Source organism: Oryzias latipes, chromosome 3, assembly GCF_002234675.1.
Source record: "Oryzias latipes chromosome 3, ASM223467v1".
NCBI classification, from domain to species: Eukaryota; Metazoa; Chordata; class Actinopteri; order Beloniformes; family Adrianichthyidae; genus Oryzias; species Oryzias latipes.
In genome coordinates this window covers 11,902,923-11,925,063 of record NC_019861.2, presented here as the reverse complement: position 1 = coordinate 11,925,063, position 22,141 = coordinate 11,902,923, and the positions used below count along the sequence as shown (strand labels likewise).

Here is a 22,141-nt window from a genome sequence, read left to right as displayed (position 1 = left end):
TGACGCTCATTGCTCAATATTCCTCAGAACACAGCTCTTTCTGCCAGCGTTGCATTTCTAACTGAATCTGTTAAACCGATTTAATAATTTATGACAAACAGCTCCTTAGCAGCTTTCCAATACAAGCCTTTCAGATAGAAAGAAAAATAACTGCTCTAATATTTTAATGTGACTAATTATCCAAATAAATTCATGCTTTATGCACTTTGACAACCACGGGGTATAATTCCTAATCTGTTCTACATTTGTAATTGTAGCCTAGATTCATTTACAGGCTTCTTTCAACAGCAGGGTCCTTAATTGTAGGGCCAATCAATCCATGGGAATTGCCTCCGATGGCTTACTCTGTCACTGATCTCAACAAAATCACCAAAGCTTAATCTAATTGAGTTATTTGGATCCCTGGCCTTGAAAGACGACAGATCAAAGTTTGATTCTGATGTACTGTATGGATAAATACTAAGTTGTTTTGTATTAGCCATTCTCTGATGTTCAGAACCTGCTAGGTCCCTTTCGGGGTCATGGGGCTGCTGGAGCCAACCTAGCTCCTGTTGGTCAAAGGCGGGGTACACCATGGACAGGAAACCAGTCTGTTGAAGGGCCACAAACTCACACGCAAACCTAAGGGACATTTTAGAGATGCCAATTAATATATTAATCTCATTTTCGGACTGCACGAAGAACCCAGAGAGCCCAAGGGAAGCCCACACATGCACAGGGAGGACATGCACACTCCACACAGCAAGGTCCCAGCCGGGATTTTGAACCAGGGTCTTTTCACTGTGAGGTGAGAGCACAAACCACTACACTGAAAGACAGTAGGACATAAAACTCAATGAAAAGGACAAATCAATCATGATACACTTCAAGATAAAGCAGTAATTTAGAGTTAAATTAGCCAGAGAAGAACTCATTAACATGGTCATTAACCTCATTTCATACTGAAATATAACACTGGCATTTTGATCTCTTTTTGAGCAATCCTTTTTATTACCTTCTGAAGATCAACTTAAACAAAACATTTTTTTATGACATACCTGACATACATTTAAATAATGCAGTGATATCAGCTTTCTGATTTTAGATTTATTTGAAGTAAAATAGTCCAAATGAGAAGCAGGTTCTGGTAAATTATTTTCTAAATTTGAATATTCAATCTGTATGTTTACCCTTCCATGGTTTAAATATAAGAAGCAAGACTACTGATGACGTTCAATATTATAAACATTCCCTGTCATGGTATGAGGATAATACATTCGGATCACTGTGCAAAGCCAGATTTCAACTGAGAAGACAACACTATAACCTAGTCGGGGATAAAAAAAAAAGGCAAAAAGCAGAAATGTCAACAGTCTGGATCAATGCTCCTTGGCTACCGTCTCAGATCTCAGGGCACAAATGATTTTTTAAGCAGGTGTGTAAGAAGGTGGAGGTAACAAGTTGGAAGATGAAGATAAACAGACTGAATCCAGATCTTTCTATTTCTTCTAAGCGACAATCTCATTTGAAAGCGGCAGTAAAGGCATCGACCAGATTCTCCCATAGAGGTTTACAATTTTCTGCCATTCTGTCATTTTTTATTTGCCCGTTTGTGTATTTCTTGCAATGAACTAAAATAATGTCCAAAAGCATGATGTAGTATGATCTGATAAAACTTTCAAGTATTGGAATTTACCGGCAGGATTTACTCCTCCATCTTACTCTGTACCTTTAATCCAAAGGGTCATAGACCCACAAGTGCTTAACCCTTTAAGACCAGAAATGTCACCGGCGACACCCAGTAACACGCGCTTTTTGACAACCCGTAACTCTGTTTAGGAAATCAACGTGAATCAGAAAATTCTGACACAGAGAAAATCGGCTTTGCATGTCAGCTTCACACGATTATGTAACACTTAATGATGCTGAAAGTAAGGCGTTGCATATCAGCGCACGGCTGCTTTTGTCCACTTCAGAATCCAAAGGAATTACATGTGAACGGTTTAAGAGTTATGGCAATCAAAAGATTGTAACCACTGGAGTAGGGTTATGAGTAGGGATATGAGGAAAACTCGCGATATGCGATATTAGAGATTAATATTGCCATAACGGTATAATTTGCGGTATATAAACAAATAACAAAATAAACAAAAACTTCATTCCCATTTCACTGCAACAGTTTAAAAATTATACTCCAAATGACCCTCCCCGACATAGGTGACAAACATCTAACATAATAGGCCTCCATCCGATTGGTCAAATCCATAAACAGATTTATTTGATTCGTTAAATGCTTCAAGCTGCCATAAGATTGTTTGAACACATTTAAGGATAACGATTAATTGCGATTTTCGTCGTCCTTTAGGATATGCATATTGCAGAGCTGGATATTGCGATAACGATAAATTTGCGGTATATTGTGCAGGCTTCCACTGGAGCTAAAGTTTTGGTGTACCAGGTTTAGGCTAAATGTTCATGACAAAAACATTTAGCAAAAAAACTTTTTTAAAAAGGTATTAAAACCATTTACAATCCATTCAAAATAAAACTAATTTTGGCCATAACAAGGTCAGCTTGTTGATGGGAAATATGACGTGCCCAAAATAAATATTTCAAAAAAGTCAGGATATTGATCATGTGTTATGACAAGATATCAGCTAGAGAAAACTTTAAATTAAATTATGGAGTTATTTTGTAACCCAAGGTTTGGCCAGAATAAGACCAAATAAATTCCATCATAGATTATTAAAGGCATGAATCAAACTCACAGCACACCTGCGGTTTCCAAACTACATCTTTAACCCAAAAGATAAATAGGAAATAAGTCATTAAACACCATCTACTGCCTCTCCAAAAAAAATGACAGGATGTGAAAAATGCATGAGGCTGGAAAGGATGAAGACGCTTTTTTCAAAGACTTCTTTTTTCTCCTTTATTTTATTTATAAACAGCATGTTTAAAGTTTAAGTTCAACTAGGCCAAGAAATCCTTACTAAAAATATTTCCCACATGATGTGTGATCAAGGGCAATGAAAGCAAAGCAGCACCAAGTTTCCTCAAGGTGCTCTAGAAAAGAACTCTTTTTGATTAGTATCAATGTGACATTGTTTTCATTACCTTTAAATATTGTTCCATTCAATTGACCCGATTTCAGCAAATGGTTGACATTTTGCACATGAATTACAGAAACCCATTTCATGGCTTCCTCTCATGGATTAATTTGAACACGAGGCTGAGGATAAATGTTTTACAGCAGAAAAAGTGGAATCTGTATCTTATTTTTTACCCCTGCTTTCCTGACACATCCAGGTGTGGTTTATGCATTTAATCGTATTTCCATTATATTTTTTTTACTTACGTCTTATGCATTTCGTTTTAACATCTTACTATGATTTTAGCCTCAGTGTTTCCTGTGGGGAACTTTTCTACCAGGGCTTGCCATCTTGGTCAGTGGTTTTTGCTGCAGGTTTGCCCTTGCTGGGGTGGCTGGAGTTTACAATTACTGCAGCCTCACAGCTGTAGAGTGGACCCCATTGCTGTTCCGGTCTGGGTGGGCACTGTGGTGATGTCCCTATGACTGAGCTGGCTCCTGGTATGAAGAGATTCCCAAATACTGTTTCCTCACAGCAGAGCCAAGCTTCAAGTTTCTTTTAGAAAATCTTTATAAGTTTTCTTTTTTTGTGGGGTCATGGATCTGTTAATGGAGGGGAATTGGGGGTGGGGGTGAAAGGGTGGGTTGGGCTTACGCGTGTGTGTATTACACACAGGATTTTATGTTGGGGGGGGAGGGTTAATTACTGTTCTCCTTCACTCAGTAAAACCAAACATGAACGCGCGCTGTTAGATTTCCATGAATATCACTACATGTTTTGTTTGGGAACTATTTTGTGCAGCGCAACACTACGTGTCTATAGGGATGGGTATCGTTAAGGTTTTAACGGCACCCCTACTCTTATTGATACTGCTTATCGATTCGGTATTTTAACGGTACTCTTATCGATACTTTTTTAGGACGAAAAATAAATAAATAAATAAATAACGAATTAAGAACATATAGTGTTTTATTTCCTCATTATGCAACAGCATTATTTTTTTGACAAAACATTTTACTTATACATGAGAATGTTCCAGACAGGATATTTATTTAATCTAATTGTTTTTATTCTTTATAAGCGTGATGTTTCCTTTGATCTTTTGTCCATTTTCCACAACCTTGAACAGACTTTTCTGTCTGTCAAACACCCAGAGTTAAGTTAAGTGAGATGATGGAAACAAATTCACTTTGATGCAGATTAGTTTCTATTTCTTTATTTTTTGTTTAAGTCCAGTAAACCCAATAAATTATATTAATTTTTTATATGACAAATATCATTAGTTATTATTTTTATTACATTTTAGGAAGCAGCCGTTAGTTTGTTGCGGGTCTGGAACCATAAGCGGTGGGTCTGAGGCCCGCCTTCCTACCTGTTCGTTGTTTGCTCCGCGTGCAGTCACCCCCCCCCTCCGCGCACAGCGTGTTCACAGACAGCGCAACATACGGTCATCGTAGCAGCAAGGTGACAGAATGGTAGGGACTCCTTGACGCAAACTTCATTAATTTTACACGGAAATGGGTGTTCTTAGTGTATAAGGGGATAAAAGGATTTTTTTCATGGGGGCGCTCACGTGTCCCCTACTAGATCACCGCTGACTGGGCAGGGCTCCAGACTAACTTTTTTCACTAGGAGCACAGTGGCCCCTAACTGAAAATTTTAGGCGCACAACCAGAAAGTTTAGGGGCGCATACCGTAGATCAGGGGTCGGGAACCTATGGCTCGCGAGCCATATATGGTTCTTTTGATGGTCACATGTGGCTCGCAGACAAATCTTTAGTTATACTTTTTTTTCATTAGACCAGTCCTTCTCGGGCGCGATGCGATGCCAGAGGCGCGCAGTAGTTGCGGTGCTTGGAGAGAAAAATCTGCGCCAGCACTTTCAGTTTACTATTATCTATTATTTCACAGAGTTTGTACCAGCCTGAAACCTGTGAATTGCCGTGCCTAAAACTGCGCGCTCCCGTCTTTGAGGAAGAGCGCGCATTTGCGGAGACGGGGATGTGTGAGGAAGAAAGCATAGGGCGGGGGTGGGGGGGTTGTGGGGACCGGCAGCAGGTGAATCGCGCAGGGATCGTAAAAACGTAAAACCCGCTGCCCGTCACTCACTGCGGCGTGAGTGTGTGTTTGGTGCCGCGTCTGCATGTGATCAGTCTTTGTCACATCTAAAGAACAGTCAGACCTACGATCACGTTTAAAGTCTCAACGCCTGCCTGAAGCAGAAACTCACCACGTATCAACCAGACTACACAATCAGCAAAACTACCACGAGAAATACTCATCATTTATTAGCAACAGCATAACAATGTTATTAAAAAGAATCCACAGACTTATTGTACTTTAAAAATGTTGAAATTACATCAAATGCACACATTCACTTGTATATTTAGTTTTAAACATATTGTCGCGGACTGAGTTTAACTTGGCTGTTGGGCCGCGTTAAAAGTTCTGGAGTTCAATGAACGCATCAAGCAGAGATGTGATTGGCTCTCAGTTCTGTCGCTCAGCCTGTTGTTAGGTAGTTTGGACCAATGGGGTTCAGCTATGGGCCGAATAAGGGAAATGGGAGGGCTGGAGCGGGAGGGGGGAATAAAGTTGGGAGAAGCGCTCTCGTCTCAGCGGGAGAGATTCAGGAGTTGCTGGATTAATTGTACGGCGTTTGTTGCGGTCTACAGTAACCAGAATAAAGAACCTTAAAAGAGGTTAAGTCTCCGTGTCTCAGTGTGGGAAAGGGACACTACACTGTTGTATGGCTCTTTGGAAATTACTTTTAAAAATATGTGGCGTTTATGGCTCTCTCGGCCAAAAAGGTTCCCGACCCCTGCCGTAAATCAACATGCTAACCAAATCTACTAATTTCGACTGCATTACTAATAAATACTTTAATAATAGATGCAGAAATTACAATGTGCTGTTTCAAATTCAGAGTCACATTTTATTCTGCACTTTTGAAGATGCATCAAGAAGGTAAACTGACAAAAGCATCGCTGTCATGACAGTACAAATAAGTAAAGAAAACGGATGGAAATTTATCTTTGTGACACCAAATAGGTGCAGCCAAGATGCACAATAACCGTGTTTGAGATCACCCAGGTGAACTCAACGCTGCGCAGATCACCTGGTATGTGAAACATATTTTTGTTTTTGCTCCAACATCAACTGTCAATCATCACAAAAATATCGCGAGAAAGGGGTGGGAGCAAGGGGCAAACCTACCCGGACACAGCTGGAAACTGAACTGACTGAAAGCTGCCCTACAGACTACAAAACAATGCATTATGGGACATGTGTCCTGATGGTTTTTGTAGTGGAGTGATTAATTAAAATAATTTAAAGTACCAATTCATTAAAAAAGGCTACATACATCACAAAACATTAAAATAATCATAAAATATATAATAACACAGATCATACTAAGTGGGAGAAGAATATTAAAACTAAATTGAATGTTAAGGACAACTCCAATTTCCTGTTCTCCTTCAGTCTTGCTGCAGATCGACTTTCATCTCACAGCCCCCCCGCCTGGTGTCCCCAACGATCCAGGCGAGGTGCTGGTTCATCTCAAACACGTCTATCGTTGTATTTTCCCCACGTATTTTCAGTGAGTCTAAAACTAATGTTGTTTTTGCTTGAGCGTGTTTAAAGTTCAAGACCCGTTAGCTGTCACGCATGTAGGTGTGGGACATTTATTCTCCTCAGCTGACCCCACTCCCGCGGGAGCGGTGTGCTGCCGTAACGGCCGTGCATAAACCCTTTGATGCGCCGCCGTAACCGTAACCAAAACCTAAACCTTCCTCCGGGTCCGTGCGTCTCAGAGAAAAGTTCAGCACGGACTGCATGTATGTAGAAAATAACGAGCGAATAAATACGTTCTAAAGCAGGGGTCGGGAACCTTTTTGGCCAAGAGAGCCATAAACGCCACATATTTTTAAATGTAATTTCAAAAGAGCCATACAATAATTGACTGATTCACCGAGCCACGGAGACTTAACCTCTTTTCAGGTTCTTTATTCTGGTTACTGCAGACCACAACAAACGCCGTACAATTAATTCAGCAACTCCTGAATCTCTCCCGCCGAGACGAGAGAGAGCGCTTCTCCCAACTTTATATTCTCTCACTGCCGCATCAGCCCTCCTATTTCCTTATTCGGCCCATAGCTGAACCCCATTGGTCCAAACTCCCTAACAACAGGCTGAGCGACAGGACTGATGGCCAATCAGATCTCTGCTTGATGCGTTCCATGAACTCCAGAACTTTTAACGCGGCCCAGTCACCCAGTCCAAGTCAGACCGCGACAATATGTTTAAAACTAAATATACAAGTGAATGTGTGCATTTGATGTAATTTCAACATTTTTAAAGTACAATAAGTCTGTGGATTCTTTTTAATAACATCATTATGCTGTTGTTAATAAATGATGAGTATTTCTCGTGGTAGTTTTGCTGATGGTCTAGTCCGGTTGATACGTGGTGAGTTTCTGCTTCATGCAGGCGTTGAGACTTTAAACGTGATCTTATGTCTGAATGTTCTATAGATATGAGACAGACATGGAACCAAACACACACTCACACGCTGCAGTGAGTGACGGACAGCGGGTTTTTTACTATCCCTGCGCGATTCACCTGTTGCCTGTCCCCCCACCCCCACCCTCTGCTTTCTTCCTCACACATCCCGTCCCCGAAACTGCGCGCTCTTCCTCAAAGACGGGAGCGCGCCGTTTTAGGCACGGCAATTCACAGGTCTCCGGCTAGTACAAACTCTGTGAAATAATAGATAATAGTAAACTGATAGTTTTCTCTCCAAGCACCGATACTACTCCGCGCCTCTGGCATCGCATCGCACCCCGGAAGGACTGGTCTAATGAAAAAAAAAAAAGTAAAATTAAGGATTTGTCTGCGAGCCACATGTGACCATCAAAAGAGCCATATATGGCTCGCGAGCCATAGGTTCCCGACCCCTGTTCTAAAGGAAAGTAAGGAACTCCTTAATGTGGTCCGGGGAGGGAGGGGGCTGTCAGGTGTCCTGCTTTCAAACCCTGTCATTGTCACGCCCCCAAGAGTCATTTACCCCACTGTGATTGGTTGGTCAGCTCCGCGCACGACAATAAAAAAGTGTCATTCATACAAACTGGCGGGCTGCAGTAACATTAAACCTTCATATTAAGGCGGGGGCCGCAAAATATCATCTCCGTTTCCTTCCCACAGATGTTTACGCGCACTCGATTATCTCTAGGCCCCTCCCCCTCCACGCATTTAGCCACTTACAGTGGCTTTCCCTATTCTTCTCACAAGCAGTGGCCGCCTCACACACAGGCATCACGCGAGTGTGTGCTTGCGTTTCATGAGTATGTGCGCGAGTGTGTGCGTCTACCTGCGTGCGTGTGCGCTCGCGTCTCATTGATTATTTCATTGATCATTGACGTGCACCTTCCACGTTTAATGTATAAAAAAATACGAAGGGTGGGGGAAGCAAATTTACGGTCGCACATGTGCGACTGGATGTAAAATTCAGTCGCACACTCTCAAATTTTGGTCGCAAAATGCGACCAATTGCTCGCAGTCTGGAGCCCTGCTGGGTATGCGCTGCCTTGTCCTGTGTGTGCGCACGACGCGCGTACTGTCTGAACAGCCCCGCCCCCCGTGCACACAAATAGGCAGAAAGACCTCTACTGTTAAGCGAAAGCAGCAAAATTAACATCATTAATTAAAGGAAAATTGACTGACTTGAGTTAAATATGGCAGATAATGTTTATATTTTGTGGGACACAAAAAATAAAGCGACTTCTCCAGTTAGCAGAACCGTTTAGGTCAGATCTTAACGATACTGCGGTCATGAAGAATGTTGCCCCGGGGCGCGTTCAATACCGGGGCTCGGTACCCATCCCTACGTGTCTATAGAAACAACGGTGGAGCCTCCTGTCCCGTGTTCTTCATGGGTGTCAGGCTCATGGCTACCGGAAAGGTGACAAAGTGTCTGCAGTCTTGTTTATTACAGGGCAATTTATAATATTCTGAGAAGATTTCTGCACCAGAGAGCACAGGTGAAGCCTCGCTTGCAGCTCCAGAGCGGTCTGCTGCAGAAGAATCAACACGCACCCCCAACACACTTGTGTACTCTCCTTCCTCTTACACACGCAGCGCGCTGACACACATACACATTCTACTACACCTCTATTGTTAGTTCATTAGTTAGATTGGTAGTAGTTAGTTGTTACTGTTATTTGTTAATGAAGAATACTGCGTTGTAATTGTATTCATTTGCGCCGAGGCCGCTGGGGGATTTTGTGTTGGGGGGGGCTGCGGTTAACCACGTCTCCTGCTGGTTCATCTCCTAAATCCTCAGCCGGCCATCAATATCAGGATTATAATTCTGTGCAGCAACACATTTACTGTCATTCAAATATGCAAAACAAAATTAAATGCCCAAGAGTCTTTTCCTGGTTTGCTGCCTGAATTTGTGGCATCACCTGCCTTCTTCCTGACCTTAAATGAACAGTGACCAGACTGACATCATGTGACCACTTCATTCCAACATAGTCTGGTGCAGTAACAAGAGAGCTGACTATGTTATCAGCTGTGGTTGTGTCCATCAACTCAAGAAACTCCACTGTGACATCTCTTTAACACCTCTAATAAATATGCACAGTTGTGCAATATCTGTATCTGTGCTTTCATCAATAGTGACCAAAATGACTGTATTCCTTCATTCGGTGCCCAAGTCTCCTCAGAGATGTTGTATCTATAATCGTAATCCTTGACAGACTCATGTTGGCAAAGGTCGACTGCTTAATGTGGCACAAGACTTCTGCAGCCTTTTAATAAGTTCACCATCCGAAAATGGTTTGGATGTTTGCTCCAAATTTTTTGCAATAAGGTAGCTAGCTGTCACTGCTCCATCACTGACCTCACGGCTGCTGTAAATGCAGACGGTTATTTTGTCAGTCCAGCTAATAATTGGTAAATCTTCTCGTTTCTTATCTCCCTCTGGCAAATGGTGAAACCTTTCTTTATGGAGAGTCTCATAGTGGTGCTGAATGTTGTATTCTTTGAGCACCTGCTGATGACATACCAAGCATGCAGGTTTTGCATTTAAATCCGTGAACAAATAAAACTCTGTCCATTTTTTTTGGAAAGCTCAGCCCTCCACTTCAACCTTTTTTTTCTTTATGACAACATTTTGGTCATTAGGGTGTCACTATTGATCATTCTTATTTAGGGTGTCACTATTGATAATTCTTATAGCAATGCAACCGCGGTTGGCTTCGCGCGGAACCAAACTACATCTTACTCAGACACAAAGCTGTCAGGTTTTGCTTTTGACACGTGCAGAGATGTGGTGTTTCACCTGTTTTGCTTTTCCTTTGCTCCCCCTAGGGGCGGAATTGCACATTTAGGTTATTTCTTTAAAAAAAATCATAACTCGCCACAGGAATGCACTAGAAACATCCTTTTTTTAAAACATCCTTATAACTTTTACTGTTCATGACTGGGCCAGATTGAACCATCTGGGCCGTATGTTTGACACCCCTGGTTTATAGGCTGAGCAAATACCCTTGCTTTCTGACAAGTGTCTGGGGTGATCTAAGTAAAGAATTCTAAAGAAAAACAGAGTTAAAAGGCTTTGGCAAAGGAGCATAGTGATAAACATAAACAACTTTCAGTAACAAAAAATTATGTAGAGGAAATTCTGTCATAACAACTGACAAATTTTATATCCTCCATCATTAATTTTCACCCTAAAAATGCTATAAAGCTGAGCAATGTGCCGATACTCACGCACCAAGTACTGAAAAAAAAAGTGTTAGGAGTGTGTTTCTGCTGGCTCCGGTGTTTTTGACAACAACTTCTCTGAATTTGTGAGCAGCCCAGACACTGCGATGAGACTTTAGAGAAAGAACAGGACTGCACCCACCTGCCTTTCACAGAAAGACAAGACTTGCATCTTCACAACCTTGTTAGTTCTCCAAAAAGGCCACAGACTAGTTTGGAATATTAAGCAGGTTGCATTGTCAGACGCCAGAAAGGTTTGTGCGGTGGAACGCGTTGTAAAAGCTTTGATACACAATCTCTCCAAGATATGACAGAATGGGAAATAAAAACAAAGAAGCATTAAGGAAGAGGAAAACAGATGTTATTTTTGTTACCTCCAAATTCTGCATATGCACACAAGTCTAAGCTCCGCCCTCAAAATGTCAGGACTTCTGACAGAGACAGAGAGTCAACCAGATGAAAATAGAGATAAAAGAAGTTGCTGATAATAAACACCTTAAGGATGGTGTCTCATTTCCAGTAAAACATTCAAATGCAGCTGTGCTTATCTACACACATGGACAAAATTCTAAAAAGAAAAAGAAAATAATGAAACCGTTACTCAAATACCTTCAGACTGACCAAACTAAGGCTGCATCTGAATTCATCCCCTACGGCTTCTCTCTACCTCTACATTTAGCCTCCCAAACAATGAGTTAAGGAAAAATAGTGTTTTCGAATTTGGACATTCCTTCCACTTGATGACACTTCCGTTAGTGCGGAGCTGCTAGCACTCGGAAATGCATAACAACATCTGTTTTATAACTTTTTTTTTTTATAACTTTAAAACGGTCATGCCAAAACAAAAAGTCGTTACTTAAATTTAAATGTAAACTTCTGTGCATTAGAGCACACCCATTAGAAGAAAAGCGCCTGTCCTCCACAGCTCGGCACTTTTCTGTGTGTGCGATACATTTCTGTCCAGCTGTCTCTGATCTCTTGTCACTTTCACACTTTGATAGTTCTGTAGACATTGATTGAACGAGCAAAGAATGCTAGTAAATTTCACCTTCATCTGGTTGGTTTGCCTTTACATACAGCACTTTCAGAGGGGAACCTAAGACAGAAGCAGAATGAATAGAAATTTTTTTTACGGTAGTTCCAAAAAAACTGTTTTCTTAGGGACAGATTGCTTCCAAAAATGTATAAATAAGAGAGAATTAGAGAGGACTAGCAGAATCCTCTAATAATTATCAGAGAGACGAGTGCCTAAGTGCAGAATTGGGTTAACTTCAACATCTCTTTGCTGGACAGGGGTTCACTTCATTGAATTGAACCAGGGTTCAGATGAGCTTTTGCAGTTTCCAAACACAGCGACCTAGACAAGGAAAAATAAACCTAAAAAAAGTCAAATGACATGATCATAATTCTGCCAGTCTCCATCCCTAAACTAAAAGAGAATAATTTAAAGTTCAGCTCCAATCATCGTTTCATCAATTGTAAAATCATACCCACTGGTCTTTTAAGCATGATGTCGTCTTTAGCCTGAATGTTATTTTGTTGTACATAGTTTATGCAGGGTGCAGCAGTTCATCAGAAATGACTCTAAGTTGTGGGTGGGACTGCTGACGCAGAGTCAGCCTGCCCGCTAGCTTACAGCCCCTCGCATCCCAACCCAACATTACAGCTGCAACAAATATGGTGAGGATTATCGGGGCTATCTAGATGTACACATTTGAATTTCTATATTATGCAAATTATAGCAAAGTTAAATCGACTGACAACAGTATTTTGTCCTTTTTAATCTTAAAAAAGATGCTCACTTAAGTAAATGGCTGTCAAAACAAGAGCAGAAAAAACATCACATTTAATATATCCAGAAGATAAAAACGTAATATGTCTCTTGGGCCAAGGTCGAACCTCCTGTCTCCAAAATGAGGATAACTTTATTTGCAAGCCCAATTAAGTATAAAGGTCACAGGGGCATAGTCATGTCAGGATAATTTTGTTAAGACTAGATGAGACAGCTTTTGATGTTGTCGGTTTTGCAATATTGGGGGGGCGTCAGGTTGTAAAAATGCTGTTAAAACTGTGTCTTCAATCACTTTTATGCCAACTAGGTATTAAGTCTGGATGATTCTTTCAAGAAAAAATACAAAACTGCAAACCAGGGTCTTTTTTAAATCAGCTATTTTAATGCACCAAGCTACCTGATTATTACTACATTGTCTTTTTAAAAAAAATAGTATTTCTGACTGGTGTTCAATAATGATGTATATAGGAACATTAGAATCTTCTAAATTAATTTACCAGAATAAAAGGAACTACTGACGTGCATTGTTCTTACACGTAACGTTGGGTTTTGTCATAGCTTCAAAAATAAATTATGATGGACTGACTAACAATAGTCTTTGGAGTATAAGTCACGGCTTTTGACATAGTTTGGCCAGGCTTGTGACTGCATCTTGTTGTGCATCTTATTTGTAATTTTTTAAAACATAAATAGGCTCATTTAATCGTTATTTTACTACCACCCTTTAGCAGTTGTTTCCCACCAACAACCAATAGAGGGAACTGTGGGCGTGTCGATCAATATTTACTACTGACAGCATCCCAGAAGAAGGTTACAGAGAAACAATATTATTCATGTTTTATGCTTTCCTTCCTCAGACAAATGCAGGACAGCAAGCTATCAAACTGGGTTAGAGAGACAGAAGTACCGCTGAAAGCACAGTCATTCAGACGCAGCCCCTGCAGAACAGAAAGTGAAGATTGCCGTTAGAAAATGTAAAAATAAATAAATAAAGACTGGAGGATCTTCTGAACCCAGACATGGAGACATGCTCACTCACCCATGCTTTTGTTGAGCTCTTTGAAATAAGTAAACCTGATCTCTCAACATCATGCGTGTATTGTAAATGAGATATATTTGCACACACACACACACGACGGGAGCCTCTAGTTTATAAACACATTTTTTGGACAAGCATTGAGCTTCACATTTGGTGCGCGTCAAAAGAGCCAGCAGATGCTATTTTAACGCGGGAACGGTGCTGGGTGTAAACGCAGCATTATGTCGGGCTTGGCCGTGTTGTTTAAAAGCGTATACTGCGATATATGTTTTTGTTCTTCTTTATTCTGCATTTTTTGGCCCTTGCAACTCATACTCCAGAAAGTAGCACATTGAGCTGAAAACTCCATCTGCTTTACTCTGGTTGCTACTCAGCACCACAATTGATTTTAAGATTCTTTTATTAGCTTATAAATCTCTTGATGACCTCATGCCTTACTATCTTTCAGGTCTTCTTTTACCTTATAGACTTCCCAGAACGCTAAGGTGTGAGGCTGAATTTCTCCGTTAACAGTCCTTGCCACTGGAAAGGTCCCCTTGAGGACCCGAGACTTTCTGCTTCTGTCAGGAAGTATTTTAAACAAAAGTTGAAAAACTGTCTTTTCAATACAGCTTCAACCAATGTAGGTGGGTGCTTTAAATATTTTACTACTCTACTAAATGTCATTTTTAACCTTAATATGTTGCATTTAGTCCTTTAACAATAGATGTATGCTAATGAATGTCTTTTTTTAATTCAATACTATTTATAATTTAATACAATTCATACATCTGTTATTGATTTTAATCTGTACTCTTACTTTTTATGTTTCTGGATTTTTTTTATCTCCACTGTTTCCTTGCTCTGCTGTGACTTTAATAAAAAATAGATTATAGCATTTCAGTTCATTAAATTTGCTCATCGTTTCTCTTATTTTTAAAGTTTTGATTTTCAGTTATCATATTGTCTACATTTGTATTTCACAGCTTCACAAGTCAGAAGACTTTTCAATTCAGACCTACATTGAAAACACCAAACTTGCAGAAAAATAAGTAAATCATAAATTAAGTTGGGGTTAATCAGTACGAGGCCTGCACAATAAACAGCATATTTATTATTATCGCAATATCAAGCAGTGCAATATGCATATCGCAAAACAAGGCAAACATTGAAATAAATGGTAACCTTAAATGTGCTAAAACAATCTTATAGCAGCTTGAAGTATTTAACGAATTTGATAAATCCATTTAAGCATTTGACCAATCGGATGGAGCCCTTTTATGTTAGATGCTCACCTCCAGACGAGGGTTATTTGGAGTATAATTTAAGTTATGTTGACTCTTATTTAAATTAAACTGTTGTAGTGAAAAGGAATTCATCCCCTACGGGATGATACGTTTTTTGGTTGTTTTACTATCTGTTCATGTATCGCAAGTTATAATGTCATCGCAATATTGATCACTAATATTGCAAGTTTTCCTCAGATCGTACCGCCCTAATCAGTACTAAAAAAATTATATTTTTTTTCCTGTCTGAATGGATCCAGTTTATAACATAAATAATCTTATGGATGGGACTCTAAGAGTCCTGGGAAAAACTGACAAAATAAACCCAAATACTACTGTACTGGATTTTAAAAAAGAAAAGAAAAGCAGTTAATGATTAAATCTTTGAGGATGTGTGCATTTAGACCTTTTTAAAGGATTTAGACTTTTTGTTGGTGGTGTTTCTTCCCCAAAGAGCCATTAAAAATACCCCATGGGTACATGCATTTGAGAACCCCTAGTTTAGTGCACTTTAGACTTTGTGACATACTTATATATAAGATATTAACATATTACTTGCATGTAACCTGTATGACTCAAACACGCTGATTTTCTTTTTATATACCTATTGGATTTAGCTCTTAAAACAGTTAGAAATCTCTATGGTTGAATATTTTAAGCATTCTTTCACATTCATGTAGTAATAACTACATAACAGCAGCAGCAACAGACATGTGTTATCAGACATAAGATGAACTGGTCTGCCCCCAAAGGGAATGCAACATTTGTCTGCAGCAGTTGGCACGAGGACATTTTTAAAATATTACACATATTTAAAACAGTGAGGTGAAGTGGACGACAGCTTCAGGCAGGCAAAGTTAAGTTTGTTGGTTTGATAAACAAACTCATGTAAGGACTTCCCCGTCCCTGTTCCTCTAAAATGAGCACAAAAAACGGATGTTCGTGTTGTTTTATGAAGATGAGGCGTCAGCTAGCTTGAGAGCTCTGCTTCTTAACACTAGTAAGCAGCAGATGTATCGTTAGCATGCAGGCTAACAGGGACATGCATTCCACAGAGTCCAGCTTTGAAGTTCGTGCGCTCGTCCTCAGCTTCATTTACCGAAACAGAAGCGCTGGGAGTTTTAAATCACACAGTTTAATTTAAAACCACTACACCAACAAGAAAATGAAACAACCGCAATAGGAAAATGATACAGAAGAAATTAAAATGTGTTGCTTTGCTGATGTGAAACTCCAAATGTGTCACTGTCAGCTAGCACTGCAATGAGAATCCCAGGAGGCAACAGCAACCTTACCTGCAGAATTACGTCTTAAGAAGAGGCCGACTTTGTTCAATGATGCAGGCGGTTGCTGCTTTCGGGGAGAGCGAAGTAACTCCTGGTATGCTCCAGGCTGAATAACAGTTGAGGAAGCACACAGAGACTGCTCCTCCAACCAGCCACAACAGCAACTAAATACCATTCAGATCTCGTTAGGAGAAATGTTGGATATCGCGAGACTAAACGAGAGTTCAGGTACGTGTGTGATCCAATGAAATGTATGGATTTGAAGCAGTTTGTGTGTATCACCGGGAGGGATGCTCTGCAAAGACAACTTCTTCAAACCATACCCCCCCCCCCCTTTTTTTTTCGTTTTTATTTAAGCATTCACTGTTCTTCGTGTGACCTCTTTAATTTTCTTTTCAATTTAATTTGTTGAACTTTGCAACAACGGTTTTAAACTTTAAATGGAGTCACATAAACAAAATACAAATAAATAAATACATTTTATTAGGTAAATGCAGAGTAATAAAGACTTTTCCTAGTTTATCTTTAATGTATTACTGAATTTGATCAATTATATCTTTAAAATGTTCATACTCCCAAAGTACACTGTATAGAGTGGAAAATGTGTTCTTCCCTGTTTTGTGAGTAATATTTTCTCTTGTTAATTTTTCTTATTACTCTCTCTCTCTGTTTTTCTACGGAGCCCGTGTCCTGACATTAAATAAATAAAATATATCTCGTTCCCACAAATTAATATCTTGTTCCCACAAATTAATATCTTGTTCGCTCGAAATAATATTCCATTACCACAAGATAATATACCATTCCCACGAAATACTATTTAATTCCCTTGAAATAATTAAGTTCTGGGAACGTAATAGTATCTTGTTCCCACAAAATAATATTCCATTCTCACGCATTAATTAATTTGTGCGTCATAAGTCATTCATAAACACGGATTGATGCTTCGCCTACCAGACATAACTCCTATCTTCATAAACACGGATGTGAGCAAGAGTTGGATTTACAGCAGATACCTTTACATTTCTGTCTGTTTGTGTCTCATTATATTGCATTGAAGACACGGAGGATGTTTAGAGATCAGATTTATTTATTTAAAAAAGCTCTACAAAAGCATCATACTCGTTAGCAGTCACTTTACATCCGAAGGCTAGAGGGCTACATGCTACGTGTCCCATCGTACATCACGTTTTCCCCACAATGCATCTCGACCAATCACTGTGTCCCTATAGCTGTAGTGTGACAACAAGACAAATGGCTACATCCTACGTATGCCATCATGCATCACGACCAGCCAATCATTTGTCTTGTTGTTACATCTTCCGTTTCTTCAATGCAATGAAATGAGACGCACACAGACAGAAATGTGAAGCTATCTGCTGTAAATCCAAACAATGCTCACATCCCTGTTTATGAATGCCGCCATGACGTGCACAACAGGGTTAATGATCGGCTAGGTAGCAGGTAGCATACTAGCCGTCGGATGTAAAGTGACTGCTAAAGAGTATGTTAATAAAAAACAAGTCCTGAATATTATTATTCCTTTTCGACCCAAATGACAACATCCCATACCGCAGCCGGCCAACCAGGCGCCCGAATGCCGGCAAGACAAGCTAAAGAGCTCTGTGGCGGAGCTAGGTGCTATGTCCGAGAATCGCTGCGGTGTGGCGAAACAGCAAGCTTGGGCATCCTAAATCTTATGATATTTTTTTTATAGCCATTGAGACAATAATAAATTGATCATTCTTGTTTTTCTTTTTCCTTTCTTGATTGTATGTGGGTCACAGAGAAACGGAAGTTACCGCTGAAAGCGTCTTTTGCGGCCGGATGGAGAGCATATCCGTGTTTATGAATGACTTATGACGTGAACAATTATTTCATTTGCACGAATTAATCATTTCGTTAACACGAATTAATCATTTCGAGGGAACGAAATAGTATTTCGGAACGGAATATTATCTTGTGGGAACGGAATATTATTTCGTGCGACCAAGATATTAATTTGTGGGAAAAAGATTTTAATTTGTGGGATATATTTTATTTTTTTAATGTCAGGACACGGGCTCAGTTTGGTAACTTGTGATTTTTTTATTCATGTGGATTTTGTGTTCATTGCTGTGTTTTTAATACACTTTAAAAGTTTTGTCAATAAGGTTAAAAAAATTGCTCTGACAAGTAAAAAAATTAAATATTAAAATATTTTAAATAATCAAACACTGCTAAGTGTTTCCCATGTGACCATGGCAGAGTAAATCAGACACTACTGAGTGATAAAGGTTTACTTGGATCTAGGTCTGCACAATATACCGCAAATTTATCTTTATCCCGATATCAAGCAGTGCAATATGCATACCGCAAAAGACAGCGAAAATTGCAATAAATGGTTAACTTAATTGTGCCAAAAACAATCTTATGGCAGCTTGAAGTATTTAACGAATCAAATAAATCCATTTATGCATTACACCAATTAGATGGACCCCTTCACGTTGTTGACCAATCAGATGGAGCCCTTTTATGCTAGATGTTTGCCTCCTATGTCGACGAGGGTCATTTGGAGAATAATTTTGAAATTGTTGCAATGAAAAAGGTATGATGTTTTGGTTGTTTTGCTATTTGTTTATTTACCGCAAATGTTATCGTTATCGCAATATTAATCACTAATATCGCATATCGCCAGTTTTCCTCATATCGTGCAGCCCTACTTGGATCTATTTTTATTGTAATTTTGGTACCAATTGTACTAATGCAAATATATTACATCAGAAATTTGGGTTTAGATGTGCCAATCTCACTAAATACTTAATTATTATTACATATCATGAAATGTGTAGGAGTTACTGACTAGTAGATTTGTGTCTAATACTGAGAACCAACACAAAAACAAAGCAAACAAATATTTGTCAAGTATGTGCCAATGTGCGGCAGTAAGTTGTTGAGAGTGGGAATTTTTTTTTTTTTTCAAAACTAGTTAAGCCTGTCATCATTTACCTTGGTATGGATTTTTTTTCATCCAAAAGATGACAGAAATTTTTTTTCATCATTTGAAAAAGGTCTCTTTGTATATTTTGCTCATTTTTGTCCGTATGAAAGCACTTAAAAATGTAATTATTTCCTAGTTTTAATAATTTTGTTATCACATTTATAAAAAGATTGCGTCGATGTCTTTCCGTTCAATCCTAAAGATCAATATTAAACTTTTTTTATGTCCAAAACTGCATGAAATGAATGAATAATGACTATATTTTACTTTATTTTGTCAAATAAATATTTTCTTTATCGTTTCTCATCTGTAAGTTTTTCAGCATGTGGTAACCTGATATCGCTATTTACTTGTAAATTACAATTCATTTAGGTAATCAAGTTTTCCAGGAAGAAATAAATTGGTTTAATAGCTTTTGACAGTTTTTAAATGTTGATCAATTTAAGGTCAGCATAGTTTAGATGTACACTTTTTTTCACCATTTACAGTGTTTTTTTCCCATTTCTATTTATTTGTTTGTTTCTTGATATTTAAAAAGAATTTTGATGAGCAGAAATCCCATGCAAAAATGTGTTTAAAATTATAAGCCACCCCAGACAAGGACAAAATAAACATGGTAGGGATGAAAAAGTGCTTAAATATCTGGAGTAATTGTCAACCTGTCTGCGATTAAGCCAGAAAGCTGGCGCCGTGGACCATCTCTGAGTCTCTCTGAGCCTTTGAAGAAATGACAAACTGACTGACTGAGATAAGGAGCTCCAATTCCCACCATTCATTTGAAGGTTATTTGTATGCTTAGTGTGTTTTTCAGTTTCTTTTTAGAGAAAAAAAAAACAGCTCAGGTAGTGTTTGTGTCAGATTTGAATTCCATGGCCAAGAAATGTAAAAATACAAGTCTCACAATAAATGGAAACGTTCAAAATAAACTTTAAAATTTCACAATTATTTCATTTAGACACCAGATTTCTTATTTAGACAGGAGTGAATTTTTTGCTTTCTATGCTTCAAAAGCTGATAATAAAATACACAAAATGGTAGAAATAGTTGTGAATGACAACAGTTTGTGAGTAAGAATGCTAAATTGCATTTGGGATCCTCCACTGTGAAGTTTTGCTGCTATCAAATGTGAAGGGAAACAAGGAAATAGTCTAATCCTAATCTTCACACACTGTACAATGAAAAAAAATGATGCAGGATTGGGTGCAGTTGCCTAAATTAACATGGAACTGAGTCATTCTGTGTTAAGTTATGCACTAAAACAGATTTACCGCTTGAAGGAAAAAAAGTGAGATTAGAAGAGGGAGTTACTGCCAAAAAATGGGTTTGTCTGAGAAATTAAACTGACTTTCAATCAAACCTGTTCAGGGTTTTTACTGTTCCCAACAAAATAAAATTCAAGTGTTTTTTTAATATTTACACATGCTCTTATGTCAATCAAATTGTGACTGCAAACACCAAGTACCCAAATGTAAGATTGTAAGTTTCCACAAGATGCTTTAATAAACAGAAACTTGATTCATGGCACACAAGAAATCAACAGGACATCCCAACACCGGTGATGCTGTGAAAGGTCGCTAAATACAAATGTGGGTTATAGACAGTAATTAACAAGGACCTTTTTGCTGCTCCAGGATATCAATAAAATCACAAGGTTGACTAAGTGACCCGTGTTTTTACTTTCATCAAAATCTATTACTCTACAGCGATCAACTAAAAGGTTATATTATTAATTTGTTCAACATTTCTTCACTTCTGTTAAGATTCAATGATTTTATTCATTAAATCTATTAAAAAGAGCATTAAAAATCATTGCACACTTGCAATGTGACATAGAGGGATAAAGAAGTGAGTATATCCATCTCACTTCTGTAAGCATATTTTTTGCATCATTCCTCTGTCTAAAACACTGAGTCACTGTCATTTAAAATTCCATGCAGAGCAGAGTCTGTCTTACCGAACTTTGATTGATCGGAGCGTCCGGGCAGAGTGCTCTGTGAGTACAGCCTCTTTTGTCTCCATCTTTATCTGCTGTTCCAGGGTCATAAAAGATTCATGTACTGTGACTTTCAGCTGTATTTCATTTACTTTAAGTAGCACATTGAGGAGACTCTTAAGACAGAACAGAGGTGAGTTCCTTTTTTTACCCCCCCAAAAAAACACATTTCCACCATTCCTCCTCCCTGCAAGATGTTCTTTTTACCTGAAACAGACAGAATTTCTCACTGAGACATACAAAATATTAAAGCCACAAATCATTTGTCAAAGCAAAGGCAGCAACAATCCATTACATGGTCCGCTCATTACACAAGCTAATTTAGATGTGGAGTCATTACTGGCTTTGGTCAGAAAACTTGCAGTCTTTCAATGTTAGCTATTCATAGCTTTGCAGCTTCTGTTGAACATAGAGCTGTTCATCTTTTTAAGAGCTTATGGAAGTGCGAAAGATAGCAGCACCTGCAGAAAGCCAAAAGAAAGCTCAGCTTTTTCTCTTGGAATCACTGACTAAGCTAGAACTTCTCACATTTATCTGAGAGAGCAATGCATCTCCCAGAGCTGCAGTGGCGAGACGTCTGATGTATTCTTTTAGGGACACAGCGTTTGTAGAAATAAACATAGTTGTGATTTGAAACAAAACAAAACAAAAATCTACTTGAGTTCTCCGTTAAGGTCATCAGTGGGTAAGTGTTAGTAGTCAATCTCATAAATCCTGTTGGTCTCGACTCTCAAACACAAAGCCATCCATAAAAAGCAGAAGTTAGTTAGTAGGTTGGCTTTAATATTTTAAAACATGTGTGCCCTGTACAACCGAGCATTAAGGTCACCTTAAAAATGAAAAATAAAAACATTTCTGAAATAAAAGTCAGAGATTTATGAGAATAAAGTTGTAAAATTGTGATAAAATTCCAAATTAAAGACCTAAATTCCTGAGGCAAAAATT

The 22,141-nt window shown here is 38.9% G+C and overlaps 1 protein-coding gene across 4 annotated transcripts in view; it reads right to left on the bottom strand.

Annotated features, from left to right (window-relative positions):
- glce (glucuronic acid epimerase) overlaps window positions 1–22,141 on the bottom strand; it is a 76,433-nt gene that overhangs the window by 29,510 nt on the left and 24,782 nt on the right. Inside the window, exon 1 of one of the 4 annotated variants that reach the window (XM_004066878.4) lies at window positions 16,233–16,519. The exons of the other annotated variants lie outside the window; for them this stretch is intronic. Coding sequence (XP_004066926.2) covers window positions 16,233–16,398 — 166 coding nt within the window. The 5' untranslated portion in view covers window positions 16,399–16,519. Of the gene's footprint in view, window positions 1–16,232; window positions 16,520–22,141 lie in introns of those variants that run through there. 4 annotated transcript variants of the gene reach the window in all.